Raw genomic sequence first — 20,620 nt, forward strand, 5'->3', positions numbered from 1 at the left:
ACAAAATCCATTTAAGCCTGGCTGGACTGCACAGTTGTCCTCCAGGGCCAGTGTAATCACAAAAGAGAGCTGCAAAGAGCTGTATAGATGGAGGGGTTTTGACTCCACTCCATCTTGATCTTCTCCAATGTGGGCAATTAATGTGGCAATTATTATATTAATTTGCCTGTATATTAGTTCCAGTTTAGTGTCTGTGAATGTGGTTCACTGCATACTTTAACAGAAATTTGCATCACATCCCTCATGTTTGTTACAGGGCGGTGATAGTGCAATGGTGAAATAGCTTGTTATACCTCGTTGGCGAGCAGCAAGTGGGACGGGAAAAAGCAGATGGTTTCCTTGGGAAGTTCTGTGCTAAAGATGGCTGCCATGTTGAAACATATGATGTGACCATGTCATCAACTTTCTTTTTAGCTTTAGGCAGTTCCAAGGCATGAACGTGTTGCTTATTTAGCTGTGGAGCACTGTCTTTAACATTGTATCGCTGTTTTCGCGGCAAGTCTTTCGCAACGCGTGAGAGGCTCGCTGCTGTAAGCAAAGCGTTTGTCCGGGCAAGATTGAGTTGTCTGCTATATAATGCCATTTATGGTTTTAGCTCTCATAAACATAAATAATTTGGCTGCCATTTATATTCACATTGTAACTGATGTAAGTAACCTACCAACAAATTACAGAGAAAACATCTCCATTGTATACCCATGAAACATCTGTAAAGTAATGGCATTTAAAACTGAGAGCCGCATCCCTGCCAGGTTATTTTGTATTGATGCCTCTGAAATTGTGGAAGTAATTGGCTCACATAGGCCATAGGACAGGGTCCCCATTGTCAAAATGCATGTGTAAGACACCTGGGGCAGACCCAAAGGATCATACATGTTTAAATGTCTCAACAAGTTAATCAGTCATGGCACTTATATTCCTTACACAACCCTGTGGCTCTCTTCACAGATAAAGCCCTTATGATCTACTCTTTGCAGGTTACAAACCACGGTAAAGAGAAGTGTGATTACAGCCATACTACGCCCACAGGCCTCAGACAATCATTGTAAGCATGAAAGGTTGAGTAATTCTAGTCAGAAATCAACTCTGTGACCTGCAGATTGCACGCAAATCACATAAATACACTTAAACGGATGTTGAAAACTGAGGTGGAAGAACTGCAAGACCCAACCTTCTAAAAACAAGCCACGTCATACACTCAGCTGCAGACTCTTATTTATAGACGTAAAGCAGAAGGTGTGGAGAACACAACGGCCAACAACAACTGAAGCACACTTTCCAGCTCCTGAGATAATGGTGAAAAGAAATTAACTAGTACAGAATTCTCAGAAGCACAAACCAGAAGTGCTAATAGATGCATGCACGAAACTTGAAAGCAGGGGTAATATGAAGAATGTGATGGGGTTTTAACCTGCACAGCATGGTCATTGTTTCATCTTGTTATAAATAATCACAAGGGCCTGTATACTAAAGCATATGCTATAGTAAAGGATAATGTCAGTGAAGAAGTCCCAAGGGCAGGGACGGAATGGAGAAGCAACCCTCACATTAATTGCCTGACTAATGCTAACCAATAAAAGGAGTAATATGAGAGAATCTAACTCTGGTTAACACCATTCAACTGGCATGACAGAGCTAGTTATTTTTGTTGTAAATCACTGTTTAGATGTTTGGAGAGTTAGGTAGGTGGATCTTTTATGTTTTTTGTTTTCATTTGCTGCTTCTCATCGTCTATATGTTCATTCAGGTCTCTGTACAGATGGGTGTTTTTAGGTCTCGGCTAGATAACTTTTGCGCTGTCTCTTTGATACATATTGCATATACTTTGTGGGCTTCAGACCACCCATAGGCTTCCCATCTGCTTGCTCCATCGTCGCTCATATTCTTTCTCCCCATTTGTCCACGGCATGCATGAGTCATGCCTCTTCCTGTGTTTTCGCCCTCCTGAGAGCAGGGACCAAGTACTATATCAATCCACTGGTCACAATTTTAGCATCTGTTTTATTAAATACTTTTTTATTTGACTAAGAACAGTTCACACGGCCCCTTGTGTTTCACTCCCAGCTCCTCTATAAAAAGGCCTGTAAATCTTGTCCTTATCTCATCATATTGTGTTTTCCAAGTGCGCCTGTTCTGTCCGCCAGCCCCCTCCCCCTGGTTCCCGCCTGCTCCACAGCCTCACAAGAATGGCTTGTGACCGATCCACAGTTTTCGAAACACTGGTTTAAACGATGTTGACTTATCTATTATGCATATAATAAATCACACAGAACACATCCGAGAACATCAAATTTATAAGTAAGATGTTAGCGCTGTTGTAGTTTCAGTATGATTCCATACTCAGTCTGAGTGACAGGCTATTTTCAGTAGAAGGCAGAAATGCTTTAAAGCATGGCCAAAATGGGCCTTGGCCTAGGGCCCCAGCGGGATACTTTTCCTGATGACCTTGAATAATTCTTAAACAGATTGTTTTAAATATCATTTTCCTTCGACTTATTTTTAGTGTGAGTGATATATGGGAGTCTTTTACAGACATTTTGCAGAGAAAAGTTTGCTTTTCAAAACCATGCAACATCTATATCAAAAAACTTGTTTTTCATCAAAACATGACCTCAGATTTAAGAAATGGGAGGGTGGGTCACAAAGATTATTCGCAATAATATTAGTGAGCTGTTGCTGCATTATAAACATGACCTCAGATTTAAGAAATGGGAGGGTGGGTCACAAAGATTATTCGCAATAATATTAGTGAGCTGTTGCTGCATTATAATGCAGATAAAACACATCTCTATCCCTGAATATTAGCTGTAAACAGATTTATAATTTGGACAAGTCTGCCTGTGCAGTGGGCAAAGAGAGCATGAAAGAGCTGAAACTGAATTATAAATTCAAAGCTGGGTCAAACAGGGAGCCCCAAAATATGTTTTGCCCAAATCCCCCGAAATTCTTAAGCTGTCCCTGGTAGAAGGAACATACAACACCCACCCTCCTCGCCCTCATCCCCCACCTCTTCCGAACCCCCTCAGCCCTTCCTTTTTTCCTCCCGTGCGCAAACACAGGGTGCTTACAAAAGCTGTCCTTCCTCCCTGAGATACCATCACAATTTGTTTTGAAAAAAGAATCGACAAGATATAAAGTCATTCAAAAAAGAAGCTTGGCATCGTGGTGGTTTCTGGCCTGTCTTCTTGCACAACAGCTTATATTTTGGAAAAATAGATCTGATGCTTCACTATTGAACTACTATCTCAAAACAGTTTTCGTAGTGAAGCCTTTGAATGTCAACCAGCCTCCGTGAGAAAAAAACACCAGAAAGAAAAATTGCGATTTTAATGTGCAGATCGTTGAACACAATCTGGGATTTATTCGGCTGTGTGGCTTTCTCTAGTGTCGTACATAAAAAATAATACGATGCGCATCTGAAACCAAATTATGCCTTTGAGTTGAAATAATAGATGTTACCGTGTGAGGGTCATTGGGAATCGTTTTAACATGCTGAGAAGATATAGGTAGAGTCTGGCTGCAGAGTTTTCAACACGCAAAAATGTGCAGCACACGCTAAACCTACTCCGATATCTCAGCAGAGGACAATCCCAAAAATATCTTTTTTAATTTTATTGCATGTTCTCTGACACAAACAATTTATTGGGAGCTCATTTCCGAATAACCTTTGGTAAGTGTTCTCCGTAAACGTGCCTTTTAAATCGTGTTTTTCAGTTAAAATGGAAAGCTCCTTTTTAAAACAAGCATTTGCAATGCAATAGGTCTCGCATTTGCGTGAGTTTAAGTTAATGGCATTGTAAATGATAATGACTTTTATTTATGTTTTAAAAACCAACACATAAATAAAAGGCATTGTCATTTACAATGCCAAGAGCTTAAACTGTTGCAAATACCAGACCTATTGCATTGCAAATGCTTGTTTACTATGATCTCCGTCACCTCTCCATTTCCGGACCTTCTCCTCCTCTCACCCATATCTCTTTCATCATTATCTCACCGCTCCTCCTTTCACCTCCTATCCCCTTCCGGTCTTTCCCTCCACAACTCCTCTTCCTTTCCAGTGGTCCTCCCTCTTTTCCTTTATCACTCTCCCTTCTGTTCTGTTTTTTATCTCTTTCCATGCTACACTCACCTCCTCTCACTCTTTTCCCCGGCCCTCTGAGCTGCTTTATGAATGTTCACGTATTTACAGCTCATTAAATGAAAAGTTATAGCATGTTTAGACACTAACTTCAGTCACACAAATATTGAAATTACAAATCTTGCGATGAAAAATGACCCCCAGATGACAATAATAACGGGGGGAACCTCGGGACTGCCCGAGCCTGCAGCCCTCTTATTTTTAAATCAATATCGGAAAAGTGGGGATGCGCAGGAAAAAAGGGCTGTGAACAAATTGTCTGTTATATTTTTCAATATGGAAATTAATATATCAATGGAGAACTACCCCAGAATTTGGAGTGGTGCACTACCCAGGTGGTCAGTTCAATAAGTATATTCACTTGTAGAGTTGTAAAAAATCAATTCTTTATTTTCAAAGTCATCCGACAACAAAAAGTTCCAGCCAACGCGTTGCGTTCATTAACCAATGAACTTCTTCAGGGCTGAAAGTTACAATACATAAAATAAATATACGGACACAACATCTGAACAGACTCAATTACATACAAAATGCTGAACATGGAGGCAAAAGGGCATTGTGAGAAACAGAAGGGAAAAGGGAAATGTGAAAATACGGGGAGGGATGCTAAAAATTATTAGACACAGATGCATAAGGGGGAAGGGACATATAGACATACATAGTAAGGCTAAACAATTCCTTAATTGTAGTGTTGCTATGTCCCCTGCGGCCTAGAAGTGTGGTGGCATAGCTATCTAAATGCATTGACACTTGGAAATGGTAGTTCAGGGGGTGATTGGGGACAACCGGTGAGACCGGATAACACAAAAATAATAATAATAAAACTAAGGAATGCGAGTCAAAAAGCATTGGGAGGACATAAGTGAGTACATAGTAAGGCTAAACAGTCGCTGTGTTGCGATATTACTATGTCCCCTGGAGCCTAGAGCCGTGGTAGTCTGGCTAAATAAGTCTGGTGATGCGATAACTAGGTGATCATGAGGTGGTAAGTTCAAAGGAGACTACAAACTTGACTTGTGTGTGCATAGCATAGAACGCAGAAGCGAATGGCGTGCCACAACTTAGCTCATGTCATATGCGGGTGTGGAGAGCAGACCGCGTGACATAAATGAAATACGGCATGTGGGCACGGCGAAATGTAGGTAAAAAAGATGTTAAATACATAGTAAATTCTGATAATGTGGTAACGGCTGGAGTGGCTGAGAGATGGGGTGTATGGGATAGGGGTTCCAAAAGTTGGCACATTATCTTGAAGTATTAGTAAAAGGTAGTGTAGAGAAGTAAGCAGTAACTACGGTGAGGCGGTGCCCTGGAGGGCTGGGTATCCGGTCTCAACCAGTGCCAGTAGGGCCTATTAGTGGTCAGAAAGTTGTTACCTCAGGAAGTAGTGGAACTCGTGATCTGAGTTGTGTCCTTTGCTGACTGCATGTAGTCTACAAATCCATTTGGCCTCTGCTTTTCATAGAGTTAGTTCCCTATCCCCACCTCGATGGTTCATGGGGATATGGTCAATGCCAAAGAAACTGAATTTAATGGGACCTGTGTGTGTTGTGCGATAATGCTCCGTCATGGGGTATCTATCATCGCCATTGATGAGGGCCCTGCGATGTTCCTGGATTCTGGTTTTCAAGTCCATTTATAAAGCATTGCAGATCACAATACTCACCCTGACTCTACATTTTAATCCGCCACGTCACAGCACGTATTCCCGCTTGGAACAATTTGTCAACACATGTGCAGGCTTAACTGGATAGCCATCCGTCTCAATATACAGAAGGTACTTTGTGCCTTCCTGCCACACTCATTAAAAGGGTTGGGCGCACACCTTGCAAATTAAAATTATATTAGTGTGGCTACTGCTTGCACATGACAACAGGTCTAAACCGTATGCCTTCTATCCTCTAGACAGTCACCACCTGGGCCAACACTGATTCTACCTCCAGGCGTCATTTGATGATTGCGTAACCAGGATTCACGCTGGTTAACTTTGGGTGAGTTCAGTCACCCTGCCCTCACACTCGTATCTCCTTCAGACTTAGCAACCAAACACGCCTAACACCCGCTTTTCTTAAATTATAGGCTGTCATTATCATTCCCCCGTTCTATCCTGATGAAGACCCACCTTGACTACCCATTGGAGCATAGTTTGGGTTGAAATGTCGACGACCACGCGAGGCACAGATTAACCAAGGCTCTGCACACCAAAAGAATAATCATTAGCCAGCAGAGTCATTCTGTTTCCATAATTATCTGGCCTATCCCCCACATGTACATATTTTATGCACTTTGTATATATTGCACACCACTGAGCACCCAAGCACACATGTCACTTGATCACCCCTTACTTGCAATATTTCACTTTGTGTTGACAGCCGTGATTTTATATGTGAATATATATGAATGATTTAATTCAGATAAAACATATACAGTAGACAGTAATTTGAGTCACGTGTTTTATTATTTGCAAACTTTTTTTTTCAATGTTTAGGCAGTTGAGATACAAATGTTAAAATAGGAAAGAATAATTTATGTGACACCAAGTGCGCTGATAAGAAATAACCGACAAAACCCGACCGATCCATTTTTTTGTTCATCCATGTTCTTTACAGCATTTTGTATGTAATTGAGTCTGTTCAGATGTTGTGTCCGTATATTTATTTTATGTATTGTAACTTTCAGCCCTGAAGAAGTTAATTGGTTAATGAACGAAACGCATTGGCTGGAACTTTGTGTTGTCGGATGACTTTGAAAATAAAGAATTGATTTTTTACAACTCTACAAGTGAATATACTTATTGAACTGACCACGTAGGTAGTGCACCACTCCAAATTCTGGTGTAGTTCTCTATCTGCTTAGCAGTTGGCACAAAGAACGGCAGGTGCAGGAGTTGTATGTGCACACCAACCAGAAATATTTTGGTCTTACCACACAGGGAATATAGCAGAGAAGTGCGGCTATCCCAGTCCGCCGTTGCTCAATTTATCCCATTAATATATCAATGGACTTCAGGGGCCATTAGCGTGAAGGTCTCAATCAGCCGTGATTCTGCCGTGATTTTTCATCTAAAGGGGTGGGGGTTGCTGATGGGTGGGGTGCACAGCACCCAGGCGCTAATACGCCTTGTTGTATTTTATATTGATCTCTTTACGCGGGAGATGGGGATGTAGCTGGATCAGTTGATGGAACGTAAGTGACGAATAAACATTTTTAAAGTCCAAAATGGTGACTGGAGTGTTGTTCAAGATCTTGGACACTTGACGTCAAATCGTTAAAAAGTAACTTTGGTATTGTTCGGTAAATTACATCAGGAGGCCCCTGACCCCTCCAGAACACCCCCTTCAACGGATTATTCAAACAATAATAATAATTTAGAAAGTTGCTGGGGTCTGCTCTCGCATTTGGTCTCGGCTCGGCAGGGCCTACGTGCTGCGCACCTCTGATAAGGCTTATTTGCGGCCCATCACCCCTTGGAGCCGGTGACAGGGACCCTCCGCCGCATGGCTCACACTTTGAAGGGGCCGCTGCCCTGGCATGCGGGGGATTACTGGGCCCCCGGAGTGTTTATTACTGAGGGGGCCCTGCAGCACACGTAGCTTTGTGAGCGCCGCAGGAGGGCCTCTCTGCACGGATTCTGTGTGGAGCCGCATACAGTCCGTGTGCACCTGTGCACGACCCGAGCATCTAACATGCACGTCCTCCTCTCTAGCTTTTTAGTGGGGCTTCAGCATGATCTCTGATTACAAAACTGCAAAGGAGAATAAAGGGGGTGCCTCCTTTATGAGGAGACCGCCCCAAACTATGAGACACACTAAACAGATGAGAGACAGCTCAGGAATTGTTCCAGGAAACTTAACCACTTGACAGCGATTAGACAATCAGGGGAGTACTTGTTGTGAAATAGACAGGCAGTTTTGCCTGCGCTAAACAGACACTGCGAAAACCAATACCGCAGGGAAGGAAGGCTGTGAATACAGACTATGTCTCCACCTTGTTACATGTCAAGCACAGACTGACAGGTGAAATCTGTCCATCAATGGCAGCAGCTCCGGGAGGTACTCTCTAAAAGGCTGTTAGAATCAAATGGTATTTTCATTTTCTTGGGCCGCTTCTTCCCTGTTAGATGTGCAGAATGTGTGCGCGCTGGTCTGAGCGCTGGCGCACGGTGGCACCGCAGCCGGTACCTGGTACAGCTGCCACAAGCCCCGTACTCTGCCACCTACTTCTGTTTACAGCTCCTGGCACAGCCCTGCCGTGTTTGTGCCTCCCCCTGATGCCCCCTGACAGGCACCAGCTTCCACTGCTCAGTGTTAACGCGGGTCCTGGTGTGCTGAGCCCTCCGCGGCATGCACACAGGGCACCTGCATTAGGTGTACCCTGGGTGTGGTGTGCTGAGCCTTCCGCTGTGGTGCACCCGGGTCCTGATGTGCTCAGCCCTCCTTGGCTGTACCCCGGGCCGGTACCGGCACAGCTGTCATAAGCCCCGTACTGTGCCTGCTTCTGTTTACAGCTCCTGGCACAGCCCGCCGTGTTTGCGCTTCTCCCTGATGCCCCCAGGCATTTAGTCACCAGCATCACTTCTGGTGTTATTCGGGGGGGTGTACGTGTTTTCTGTGTGTCCTACATTTGTTATGGGGTGGGGGGGCATTGCTCCCCTTGCTCGTACAGGTACCGCTCCGGGTTTCAGCAAATACTTAGATGCCTCCAGTTATTCCACGGACTCCAGGGTGGCCGCTGCGGCCCTTGAACCTCTGCAGACCCCTGTCCACGGAATGAGATCTGGAAACGGCTGCAGTAGTGCGGTGTAGTCTCCCCCTACAACCACCGGGCGAACTCTGTATAATGCCGCACAGCGCAGATTCCCAGAAAGCCACGGCCGGGAAAGCTCCTGGCAGTGCCATGGTGGATTTTACAATATTTGCACTGTAAAGTCTTCACGATGCAGCATACTGCGTTTCACATTTTTACCGTCCTCTTCCTCCTGTAATTTACATGTAAACTCCTCGCCTAATTAACAGCCCCACCAACGGCACCACGGTAACATTTTGGATGGCGGTCATTTCAGCTCAGAACATCTTTAGGGAGGGCCATCTGCTTCTAATTTCAAACAGCTGGCCTTCCCTAAAGATAAGAAAGGGCTTCACGACAGCCGTGAAGCAGGCGATCCAGTCCGGATGGGCCGGACCAAAAGGCAGAAGGGAGGCAACGCAGACAGTTAATTTCCAATGGCAGGCCACTGTTTAGCATAAACCGTGACACCAGCCAATGGAAATGAGGGGCGGGGCTTAAAGCCCGTTTCTGAAATCCCTCTCTCACAAAATTTCTCGACAGCGAGCAGCGCATGCGAGGCAACGCAGGCGAGACCTAAAAAATTAAATAGACGCCCTGGTAAGTCTGTTGCTCGTGTCTTCAAAGGCAGTGAACCCATGATATTTTTATTTTGAAAGATGAAGCGGGTCATTTTCTTTTAATAATAAAGAATAATTGTTTTTGTCACAAGTATGGATTGGAATTCGGTTTTAAAAATAAAAACCTTTGGTCGGAGAATGTTCGTGGAGTCAACAACAGTTCCCACAGAAAGAATTCAGCAGGAGCCTCATCTCACTGTTGAGGGGGAGGGGGAGGAGCAGTGTCAGAGGCATAGAGATAAGAAGGTAAATGAAAGCGTTCATCTACCAAAACCTCACTTCGAGGCGACGCAAATAAATTTTTTTCCCAGTCTGGTTTGCAGGTTTGTTTTCAGTTCGGAAGAACCAGTCAAATCTATGTGATTTGCGTTTCTTCAAAAGCTGCCATACCTTTTGTTGCATTTTCTGGGAGATCCGGAGATATGTGTCAATAAATTGCGGTTTAAACCAATTTAAGTGTTTTTCGATCCAGAAGCAAAGACTAGAATTCGGAATTCAGAGTTTATTGAATTTGATTTAGACCTCAACTGAGGTCAACAAATACATGATTAAAAAATGATAAAACAGCTGTATTATTCAACATTAAAACAGTTTTAAGAAACTTTAAAAAGCGTATATAAATTATAACGAGATACTTTCAGCTGTTTGAGGGTCTCTGACATTTTCTAGTCATTTGAGGGGTATCTGAGATACAAGGGAATGATTTATTGTTGTTTCCTCGAGGAGAAGACACGAAGTAATGTCACTAACATAACGTATCATAAATAATTATTGGAATGTAAGTAATGTACATTATTTTCAGGCAACATTTTGATCTGTCAACCTGTTACGGTTTAATTCCCAAACTCGTTTTTCTTCTGGTGAAACTGAAGCGTATCTCTATCTATCTATCCATCTATCTATCTGTCTGTCTGTCTGTCTGTCTGTCTGTCTGTCTGTCTGCCCGCCCGCCTGCCTGCCTGGCATGGGTAGCTAGATGTACCTATAGTTAAATGATGTCTGGACACCGGGGAGCAGGCTCTAGTTAGAGGAGTGCGTAGGGAACTATTTATCATTCCCAATGGCCTCCCAATCGTAGACTTTCGGCGCTTTCAAAAGCCCAACACTGGTGAAACATAAACAAAACGCATCTGAGTTTTTTTTTTTTAAACGACAACTTACGGAACCACGCCTCGTATTCGCCCTCGTTGAGACCCAACAGTAGGTATCACGTCTGTGGTTATTGATTAACTCTGAGAGATTAACCTTAGAAGTACATTTAAAGGATAGTGAGTGTCTTTCATACCGGAGAGAGAGCCCCCCACTGCCACAGTGACCACTGAGGATCTCTCACAATGGACGGCTGTGTGGGACTGCGGGATGTTTGTGTACACAATTATGGGACAGCTTTATGCTCTGCATACAACAATTGCCGCCACCCCCCTTCCGTGTGTAAGTACTCTCACATTTTCAAGCACCAGACAATTGAGGATAAGGCTTATTTTTCACTATCAGTCTTTATTTTATGCTAACTCTGAAAAAAAGAAAAGGCTTGTTTGCATTGCAGTGGCAGATCAGTAATGTTTTTAGTTATCCGGACACCTTAGTGGGTTGTGCTCCTGAAGCATAGACGAAGATAAGCAGGTATATTGCAAGCTCGGTGAATAACTCAAGGGCCAAGATCCCAATCCCCCTGATGTTCTTATTGCTGTTTGTCGGATCAGTTGTTGGTTAATTTCTCTAGAAACCCTTGTGTGTACTTCTGGTCACCTATGGACCACCGAATAACACAAGGAACACTTGGCTCTGGTACAAAGCAAACCGCTTGATAACTGCTGCCTGGAAGTTCCAGGAGTATACACCACCAAGTGACCTTGAAATATGACCTTAAGAGCACACAACGATGTTGTCAGTTCTCAGCACTGTACATAACAGTTGTTATTATCACCCACATTAATGGCTTCGGAAAGATGAAATCTAAGATATTCTTGCCAGATTTGTAACAGGGGAGACACAGTTCACAACAAATGTTGACAGTGTGTTTAACAGTGCCCGATGCTGCATTGTTTCTATTTCTAACCACTGCAAATAACAGGTGCTACTATTACAAACATGATGCGTCTTGGGAGGATGATAGGCTGAGTTGACCTTGCTGGGATTCAAACCTGCTGGTCGAAATAGATGACAGCAGCGATTTCTTGCTTTCCTAAGCAAAAAGCACTCATGTTCAGAATTTGAGAACATTCTCGGTTCACTCTTGTGCTTCTAGCCTTCATAGGAGCTTCTGAAGATACTCTTCCAAGGACAGTTATTAAACAATTAGCATAAAAATACATCTGAGTGCCAGTAGAGGTGCTCATTGTATATAACCTGCAAGGTACACTTTAGAAGCAGGCAAGAGCCATCTACAACTTTCATCCTTCCTAGGTCTATAAAATAACCACCATTTCATTTGGTGACAATAATACACTTTTGAGCTAGGGTGTTATATCATTTTTATTGTACAAACCTAGTCTCACATCCTTTTAGCAGTTTCCTTCTTTTCCTATGTCTACTCCCTTGTGTAGTTCTCCATGCAACCCTGCAATATTTCCTCGTGCGTGCAGGTTGGTGCTGAAAATGGATGTGCAGTCTCTTGTGGGCTAACTTAAAAATATTTTGTTTGCAGCTTTAGAACTTGTTGCATTTTGGTGATCGTTTTATTCTTAAAACAACTTAAACAAGCATTGGCATAGCCAATAGGTCTCGCCTTTGGGACCTTATAAGTATTTAGCCATGCAACACTTGATGTTGTTGCACCAAGGATATTGTGCTGGATAACTAAACACTTATAAGGTCCCAAAGGCAAAACCTATTGGCTATCCCAATGCTTGTTTTCTTTACTTTTAATTTACTGTATATTTTAAAGTGTGTGCAAATGCATTACAGAGAAAGGAGCAGCTCAGTAGCAAATTAAAGCTCCGGGGCCCTTCGAAAACAAATTATTATATTTTTTTTAAATGGTGAGGGAGACAAACAACGTCGGAGCTAGGGAGATGTGGGAAGAACATTTAAAAGTCTGTGGAGGACAGAGTGGGGCCGAGCAAAAAATGGACAAGCTTGGGGCAACAACACAGAGAGTGCAGGGTGGGGATGTGAGGGGAAAGCAGCACACGGGAAAGGCAACAAGAAAACACATGCACTTCCATGGGGTGATTTAAAAAAAACATTTTTTTAAGTTGTTCCCTTAATAGAAACAGTGGAAGGATGCAGCTCATCCAGTCAGAAACACTGTAAAACAGTTATGCTCAAGAGGATGGGCAAACACAAGAAAAGGAATGAAAGCCATTGAGTTAGAAACACGCAAAAGAGGCAAGAAAGTCATACAATCACAAGAAATAAGTTGACTCAAAGCCCTCTGTAAGCATTGGTTTTGTAGAAAATAGATCATTCAAGCGAGACCTAAAAATGTTAAAACAAGAGATGAGGAAGATCTAAAAGGAGGGAGAAAGAGAAAGGATATAAAAAGAGAGAGTGGGAATTTGAGTCAGAAGAGAGTAAAAAGTATAGGGTGCAAGTGAGCGACTAAAGATTGGGTGAAGGAGAAAGAAAAAAAGGAGGTGAAAGAAGGGCGGAAGAGAGGTTAAGGAAGATGAGCTAGAAAGAAGGAAGGAATGGAGGGGATAAAGAGGAGATGGAAGACATAAGTGAGCAAGAGGGATGAAAGGATACAGAAAGATGGAAGAATAAAAATGGGTAAAGAGGGGGAGTGGATAGGGCAACTGAGTGTGGAATGTTATAAAATATCAGCTTGTTTAAAACACAAATGCTTCAAAAGTCTCCATGTTCTGTATAAATCCCACTTGCACATTTTGGTGCCCTCCAGGGTGATCACAAATTATTTGAGCATTCTAATGATTCAGTGCTTTGAAAATAGCCTTTCTGGTTATGTTAGGGCCCATTTTATGTCAGCATTTCAATTCTTGCAAGGGTCTGACTTTGCTACCTTTCTGTAAATCTACGTAAAGCGGCTGGAATTATGTCAGAAGCGATAACTCTAGCAAGCCCGGGAGCGGTGCGTGCGTGCGCCACACGTGTGCTTGTCACAGTAAAAGAAAAACACACTGCTGGCACTGCAATCATGTGTTTGCTGGCCCAGGAATGATGCATGTGTGTGTGCGTGCGCGCGCAGTTTGCTCTTGTTCGAAGCACATACTCGTGCTTGTGGTGCGCCCCCTGCTCGCTCCCGCAATGTGGATACCGCCACAAGCATAAGTATGTGCTTCGAAAATGAGCAGAACTACGGCTAAAGGTCCTCCTATGCAGCGCATGCACACTGCGTAGGCGAGACCTAAAAAAGACTAATAATTTTTTTGATAATCATTTATCTTTCCTCTTCGGGAATAGCAATACGCAAGGCCAAACACCAATCAAAATATAACCTGGTGTCTTCCTGAAACATTTTGGACTATAGCGTTATTTCAGGCTTCTCCTACAAGTAGCTTGTGAGCTACCAGTAGCTCTCCAGCTCCTTTTGAGTAGCTTTCCGGTGTGCAGCGTACTCTACTAAATAGAAAAAGTGTTTATTCGAGAAAAAAATGTATTTTCAGAGCTCATGTCATAAGATTTTTGGAGAAAAATGGTTGAATTTCAAATTACTTTTAAAGTAAAGTGATAAAACATGTAGCATTGGGGAGACATATTAATAATACTGTTACCTTGGTGCCATGAGCATTTCAGCTACAGCTGTTATGTACTTCCTATGTAAAAATATTCCAAAGTGACAGACTTTTTAAAGTTATTTCTGGCAACCCTGCCTTATGCACTGAGTAATGCTGAATAGCGTGGCCACCTATATAATCTTGTCTGATGTGGTTGCTATTACAAGGCCAACAATATTAGTAGCTCGGGAAATCTTTTATTGAACATAAGTAGCTCTGGTTACAGAAAAGGTTTGAGACCCCTGCGTTATTTACTATTCTAACTTTAAAAACTAGAAATGCTATCTCTTTGAACGTTTTTCCTCAGCAGCCTGCTGGGCACAGCCCACGTGTACAGCAGTACAATTTGTGGAGAAGACTCACTAGATCCCGGTTTATACCCCAAAGAAGCTTGAATGGCACACGCATAAATAATCATCCGCGTGGAGCGGGACAGTCAGCCACCGCTGCTGCAGAGGTAGAGTTTTGAAAGGTTTGTGCACCTATGGTTTTGGCGCCTGACGGCATGTGAGCTGCAAGCTTCATAGGCTACCATCCGAATGTGAGAATGAAGTTTATTGCTGAACCAAACTAAGCAAGTATTTGCAATGCAACAGGTCTCTCGTTTTTGAAAGCTTGAGCGTTTGGTGTTGAAAACGACAAGTGTTTTACTTTACTTTGTTGTATGTAGTGGAGTCATATTTCCATTTGTATGAACTCGCCGCGCTGGAAAACCAGAAAATGGGAAATAGATTATGAGGGAGGGGAGACCAGAGTCATTTGCTGCCTGGGCAAAAGAAAATGTCACAACAATAGAATTACATGCTCCTGAAGCTACAACATTTTCAACAGGATTATGCATTACACAAACATGACACATAATTCACAACCTTCGGCATTATCTCAGATTACAACAAACACATCGTAGCTCAAACAAAAGCAATACAAAAATGACAGGTGGTGCCGGGCACTGGCATGTTCTTGCCAAAGTTTAATCTGTCACTGTACAGTCGCTGATTGTTGAATTCAAGTACTAAACTGGTACTAATGAGGTTGGTTAATCTTTTCCCCAGCCAGTAGTAGTTATTGTCACAGATATTGTTTTATGTAAAGTGCTCTCACCCACTCCTGGCCCTTTTATGTGCAATACAAAATACCTTTAAAATAAACATAGATGCACAGAGACACATACAAACGTGCAACACAGACCCAAAGAAACACGCATACACAGATACAAACAAACACGTAGACATGCACATATTTGGAAACAGACAACCTCAACGGCATACACACATAGATGCAACCATATAAGCATACGTACACACACACATCCACACATAAGCATGCAGGCACAAGCATATGCAAACACAGACACACGCGCGCATAGACATGCATATAAGCAAGCATGCACATACATATACAGCATTACCAAGACGGGATACATTTACACACTCACACAAGCATGTACACATATACAAGCACACACACACACACACACACACAGGCACTCCTATATACCTACGCACTTGTGCCGACTAGGACACACGTGCATGCAGACATGCACGTGCGCATATACACACACATACTCTTGTGTCTCTTGCCTCACCTCCCTGATGTGGCTTGAATTAAATATTTATTTAACATGTTTGAAAAATGTAAGCATTTAAAGTGCTTTGAAGGGGCAGGGGCCAGATGAAGATAATAGCCAGATAGGGTGGCAGACATAGAAACGAGACACAGATGGAGTTAAGAGGCAGATCGGGCGGCAGACAGTGAAACAAAAGACTGAGATGAGTGTGTGAGACAGCGGAGAGACAAGCGTAAAACACAGACACGAGAAATAGAGATACATATGTAAACAAACAAGAAATGTTAAAGACAGGGTGCGAGATGGGGCAACATGGATGGTAAGCAGAGAGAAGGAGAAAAAGTGGAGTGAGACGAAGACAGAGGTCAGTGTGTAGGGTGAGAGAGAAAGTGTAGAGGGATGAAGACACAGGTGAGTGGGTAAGGTGAAAGAAAGCAGGAGGGAGAGATGGAGAGAGATGGGGCAACTTGGGTGAAGGAGTTGGCGAGGGAGCAAGAGATAGAGGGGGTGAGGTAAGACAACAGGGTGGGTAAGATGAAAGATAAATAGGGAAGGAGTGAGATATTGCGTGTCAAGGATGGGTGAGTTAAATAAGAGAGATAGAGGGCGAGAGTGGGATGAAAGGACAAGGGGATGGGTAAGGTGAGAGAGACGGAAAGGGGGAGAGAGAGAGATAAAGAGACAAGGGATAGGAAACGTGAGAGGGAGGAGATTGAGAGACATGGGTGGACTGGTAAATTGGGCGAGAAAGAGGGAGGATGGTAAAGTGAGATTGAGAGAGAGAGAGTCTTAGAAAGAGAGCGTGAGAAAGTGAATGAGAGACAGGGAAACATTGTGTACTGAGAGATAGAGACGCGGATCAGCTTCAATGAAATGTCTGCACAGAGCAGGGGAGGTAGAGTCGGGAGCTGGAACGAGTGTGACAATGAAGAGTCAAAGGCGCAGAGCCACTGCACGGTTCTCCCAAATACTGCACCGAGGCAAGATCTGAATCTACAGCAAAGATTTTATTTCTCGTTTAGGTTTCTAGCAGGCACAAACAGCCAACGATATGGACGTTCACCTCATGTCTGCTGGGAGGGAATTTGTTGAAATGAATTGGTGCCTTCTTATTTATTCTGTGTTTTATGGACGGACCGACCGGCTCCGAGCTGCAACCAACATAAAGGTCTAAAAAAAATAATGAAACCCTTTGAAGCAGACGAGGAGGTGGTGGAGGGGCAGAGGAGGGCTCGGGAGAGCGCTGTGCTTTATGGGCCATGACGGCCAGATGGCTGCTGCGCGCGTGCACGTGCTCATGCACTCAAGCTTCATGCTAGGAAAAGCCTCTGGTGCCACTTTTAAAAGCCCACTTACAAAATGTCTCGAAGAGACAGCCTGGGCTGTCTCAGACGAGACCTAAAAAGGAGCGAAAGTCCAGATTTCAACCTGAAATCCAACATGCAGAAATGTTTAGGAACTTGGGGTAGTAACTGAAGTATGTGTAAGAAATATAGGAAGTTAAGAGGACTTTTGCAACTTGTTACACCCCTAATTTAAACTAAGAAATCAATCCAGTTTGCTGTATGTATTATGCACTGTAAAGCACTATAATACATTATATATAGGGCATTATATTCAATAGCACTTGTAATGCGGTGGACGGGATCCGTTTGTGACGGAGTAACTCGTCCACTGAACTGTAAATGAGGCCTAAAGTCATTGATCGTTTACAATGGCAGGTTTTATTTATTTATTTTTGTTTATATTGCTCAAGGGCATTACAACACTTTATAACAGAACCAGATTATGTTCCCTTTTCTACGTTGAAGCCTACCAGACAGCACAGCTGCCTGGTTTGTTAAAGACATCATGGGGACATTTAGAAAGCTGACCTAGGAATTAATTCCATCTGTTGCTTACCATTAGTTTTGTCGATTGTGTTTCACATTTTCTGGCTTTATTTGCTTTAGGCTGTCCAGTTTGAGTTCGTCATTCCCATTGCCCAAACCTTATTTACTGCATTCTTCCATGAACTTGCTTTCTGTAAGCAGGCCTTTAAATTATGTTTCTATCTTGTCACATGTGCTGTGCATTAAAAGACAGAGGTCAGATGTCAAGCCCTCTCTTCCGAGAGAGCTTGGTGTTTACTTTTCTTTCTCTGATGTCAAAGTGAGAGAATTTATGTGACAATCCTGGTGAGTATCCATGTAAGAGGAAAGGGTGTAGTTTTTTTATCACACAAAAAAGAAATGAACTCTGCTGTTGTTTCAGAATATATCAGAATTAGTATAAATGAAGCCCATTGTTTTTGTATTTCTGAAGTGTGATGGAAACATATATTTGAAAACAATCAAAACACATCAGTACACTAGGTGATGACATTTGCACACATAGTTTGTGTGGAGTAAAACTGTTTTGGGTGCAAATGTAATGGTCATTTCAATTGAAAATGTGTTGTTTGTAATGATAGTGTGCTACCACACAATGCATACTCCACACTACACCACTCTATGCCCTTCCTTTCTATACCACACCGCTCCATTCTATGACACTCCACTCCTCTCTATGACATGTCACTCCACTCCCCTCCACTCTAAGACACATTACGACATGCCATGCGACTCCACGCCACTCCAATCTTCGCCATTTACGTCACGACACAACACACCACTCCACTCCATGCCTTTCCACTCTACACCACTTACCCCATTCCACTCTATGCCACTCCATTCAACCCCACTACACTCCAATCTATCCCACTCCAATCTACCCCACACCACTACAATATACCCCACCCCACTCCAATCTACCCCTCTCCAATCTACCTCACCACAATTTACCCACCCAACTCTAACCCACCCAATCTACCCCACTCCTTAGTACCCCACTTTACCCCCACTCCACTCAATGCCAGTCTACCCCATTCCACTTTACCCCAATCTACTCCACCCCATTCCACGCCATTAACTTTTAGCCATGCTGTGCAGCAGCCATGCTGGTGTACATAATGGCTAAACACATTGCCAAAGCATCCTTGTGTAATGTAACTGGTGCTCAGGTAAAGTGCTCCAATACCTTCGGTTTGAGATTGCGCTTTATAAAACTGCACAAAAAAAAATAATTGCCATTAGCTCTCGCATAGGCAAGACTTATTTGCTTTGCCAATGTTTGTTTCTTTCTAGCCTAAATGCAGCATTATAATGCATACTTGGTTGTATCCATGCAAAAATATGTTTAGTTGCCACCTCCAGAAATGCTCGGTTGATATGATGTGCTTTAAAGTAACATTGCGTGATATATGCTTTTAAAGTTTCCATGTGGCATCTGATTTATATTTTCTAGATTTTCATGGCCGTCTTATATGTCAGAAATCATTTGACAAAGGCAACTGCAAAGCAAACGAGAGAAGATTCTATTACCATAGTTATTTGAGAAAATGTCTTCCATTCTTATACAGTGGATGTGGTGGGAATGAAAACAATTTTATGTCTAAGAAATCATGCATCAAGACCTGCAAGAAAGGTATGGAAATTATATTGTTGAGTCATCAAAATAAGTATTTGTGCTTTATGTTTTGTGCCTCATTGATTAAAAAGGTCATTTCAGACAATTTGTCCAATGTTCTTTAATTCTTTTATTTGTAATGTTAATATGCGCAGAGTAAGCGGCTCAGGAGCCTCTTGAAAACTGCTCTTGGGCAATAATTCTTGGGGAACAGCAACACAGGTGAATGATTCATGTGGAAAATAATTCATGGGCAGCAGCATTGTGAGTGGGGCACGGTTGAGGAGTTAGAATTCTATGAGTAGAAAACCTGAGAGTGTTCATTCATGCATGCAGAGTAGCATCATCAGGTAGTAATATATGGAGAACAAAGCTTTGGGGCAACACCTTAGCTAAATCATTCATAGAAAACAAAATCTTGGTGCAGTAATTAAATGTGGGTGGGAGAGCCATGGGGTAAGTACTGATGAAAAGATGCACATTAGAGTAGTTACTAATGGAGTGGAGCCCTAGGGTTGTTTTTATCAGAGGGATAAAGAGGGTAGTAACTATACATGGGAACACCACCTTGGTGTATCAGAGGTAGAAATTGCAAGTTCCAAGACCACAGGGGGGAAAGAAATGAGGATTTTTGACCACACATCAATGTGTCTAATTAACATATAGTAGACATTGAGGCTGGTTAAGAATGAGGTGTTCTAAATTACGAAACAAAATGCACAGATACGAATAGGGCTGTTATGGGGATACGAAAAAAGGGATTTACGGAGAAGAAAAATGAAAAGCCACAGAGGGGTCAGTCATCGAAAATGGTATATGGAAGTAACGTAGAACTGAAGGGAAGGAATGAACAATCAAAGGGTATCATCTGAAAGAATCAGACGTTATCACAATGTAAGATGTTGAAAGGGTATTTAAGTCCTGCAATTGAATATTGATTTTAGGGACAATTCAATATATTTTGGTGGAACTGAAAAACTATATTTAAAAAGACACTTGAACAAACATGCTTCACAGTAACATCATGTAACCATTATCTTGACCTTGCTTTTCATTATCCATGGAGAGTGTTGTCTTCACAGTGCAACTTTGTTAATTTACATATTTTAAAATTATTCACACAAAGGGTTCCATGGATGGTTGTTAGAGGTGTAGTTCCTAAAATGAGCAGAAATTCCTTGAAACAGAGTTTTTATATAATGAGCAATACCTCAATGAATATGATTTAATAATAATGCCGCTCTAGCACATATTGGTTTACATGATGCCACTAACTTTCTTCTACATACTGGATTCTTATCTGGAATTGCTCCTGTGCTCCATGCATAAATATACCTGTGCT

At 42.6% G+C, this 20,620-nt stretch overlaps 1 protein-coding gene across 1 annotated transcript in view; it reads left to right on the forward strand.

Moving 5' to 3' along the window:
• The window catches only part of TFPI (tissue factor pathway inhibitor), a 264,389-nt gene that overhangs the window by 203,586 nt on the left and 40,183 nt on the right, over positions 1-20,620 (forward strand). The window contains exon 8 of the mRNA XM_085648705.1: positions 19,117-19,296. Coding sequence (XP_085504831.1) covers positions 19,117-19,296 — 180 coding nt within the window. The remainder of the gene's footprint in view (positions 1-19,116; positions 19,297-20,620) is intronic.

The sequence above is a fragment of the Triturus cristatus genome, chromosome 3_2, assembly GCF_964204655.1.
Source record: "Triturus cristatus chromosome 3_2, aTriCri1.1, whole genome shotgun sequence".
Lineage (NCBI taxonomy): Eukaryota > Metazoa > Chordata > Amphibia > Caudata > Salamandridae > Triturus > Triturus cristatus.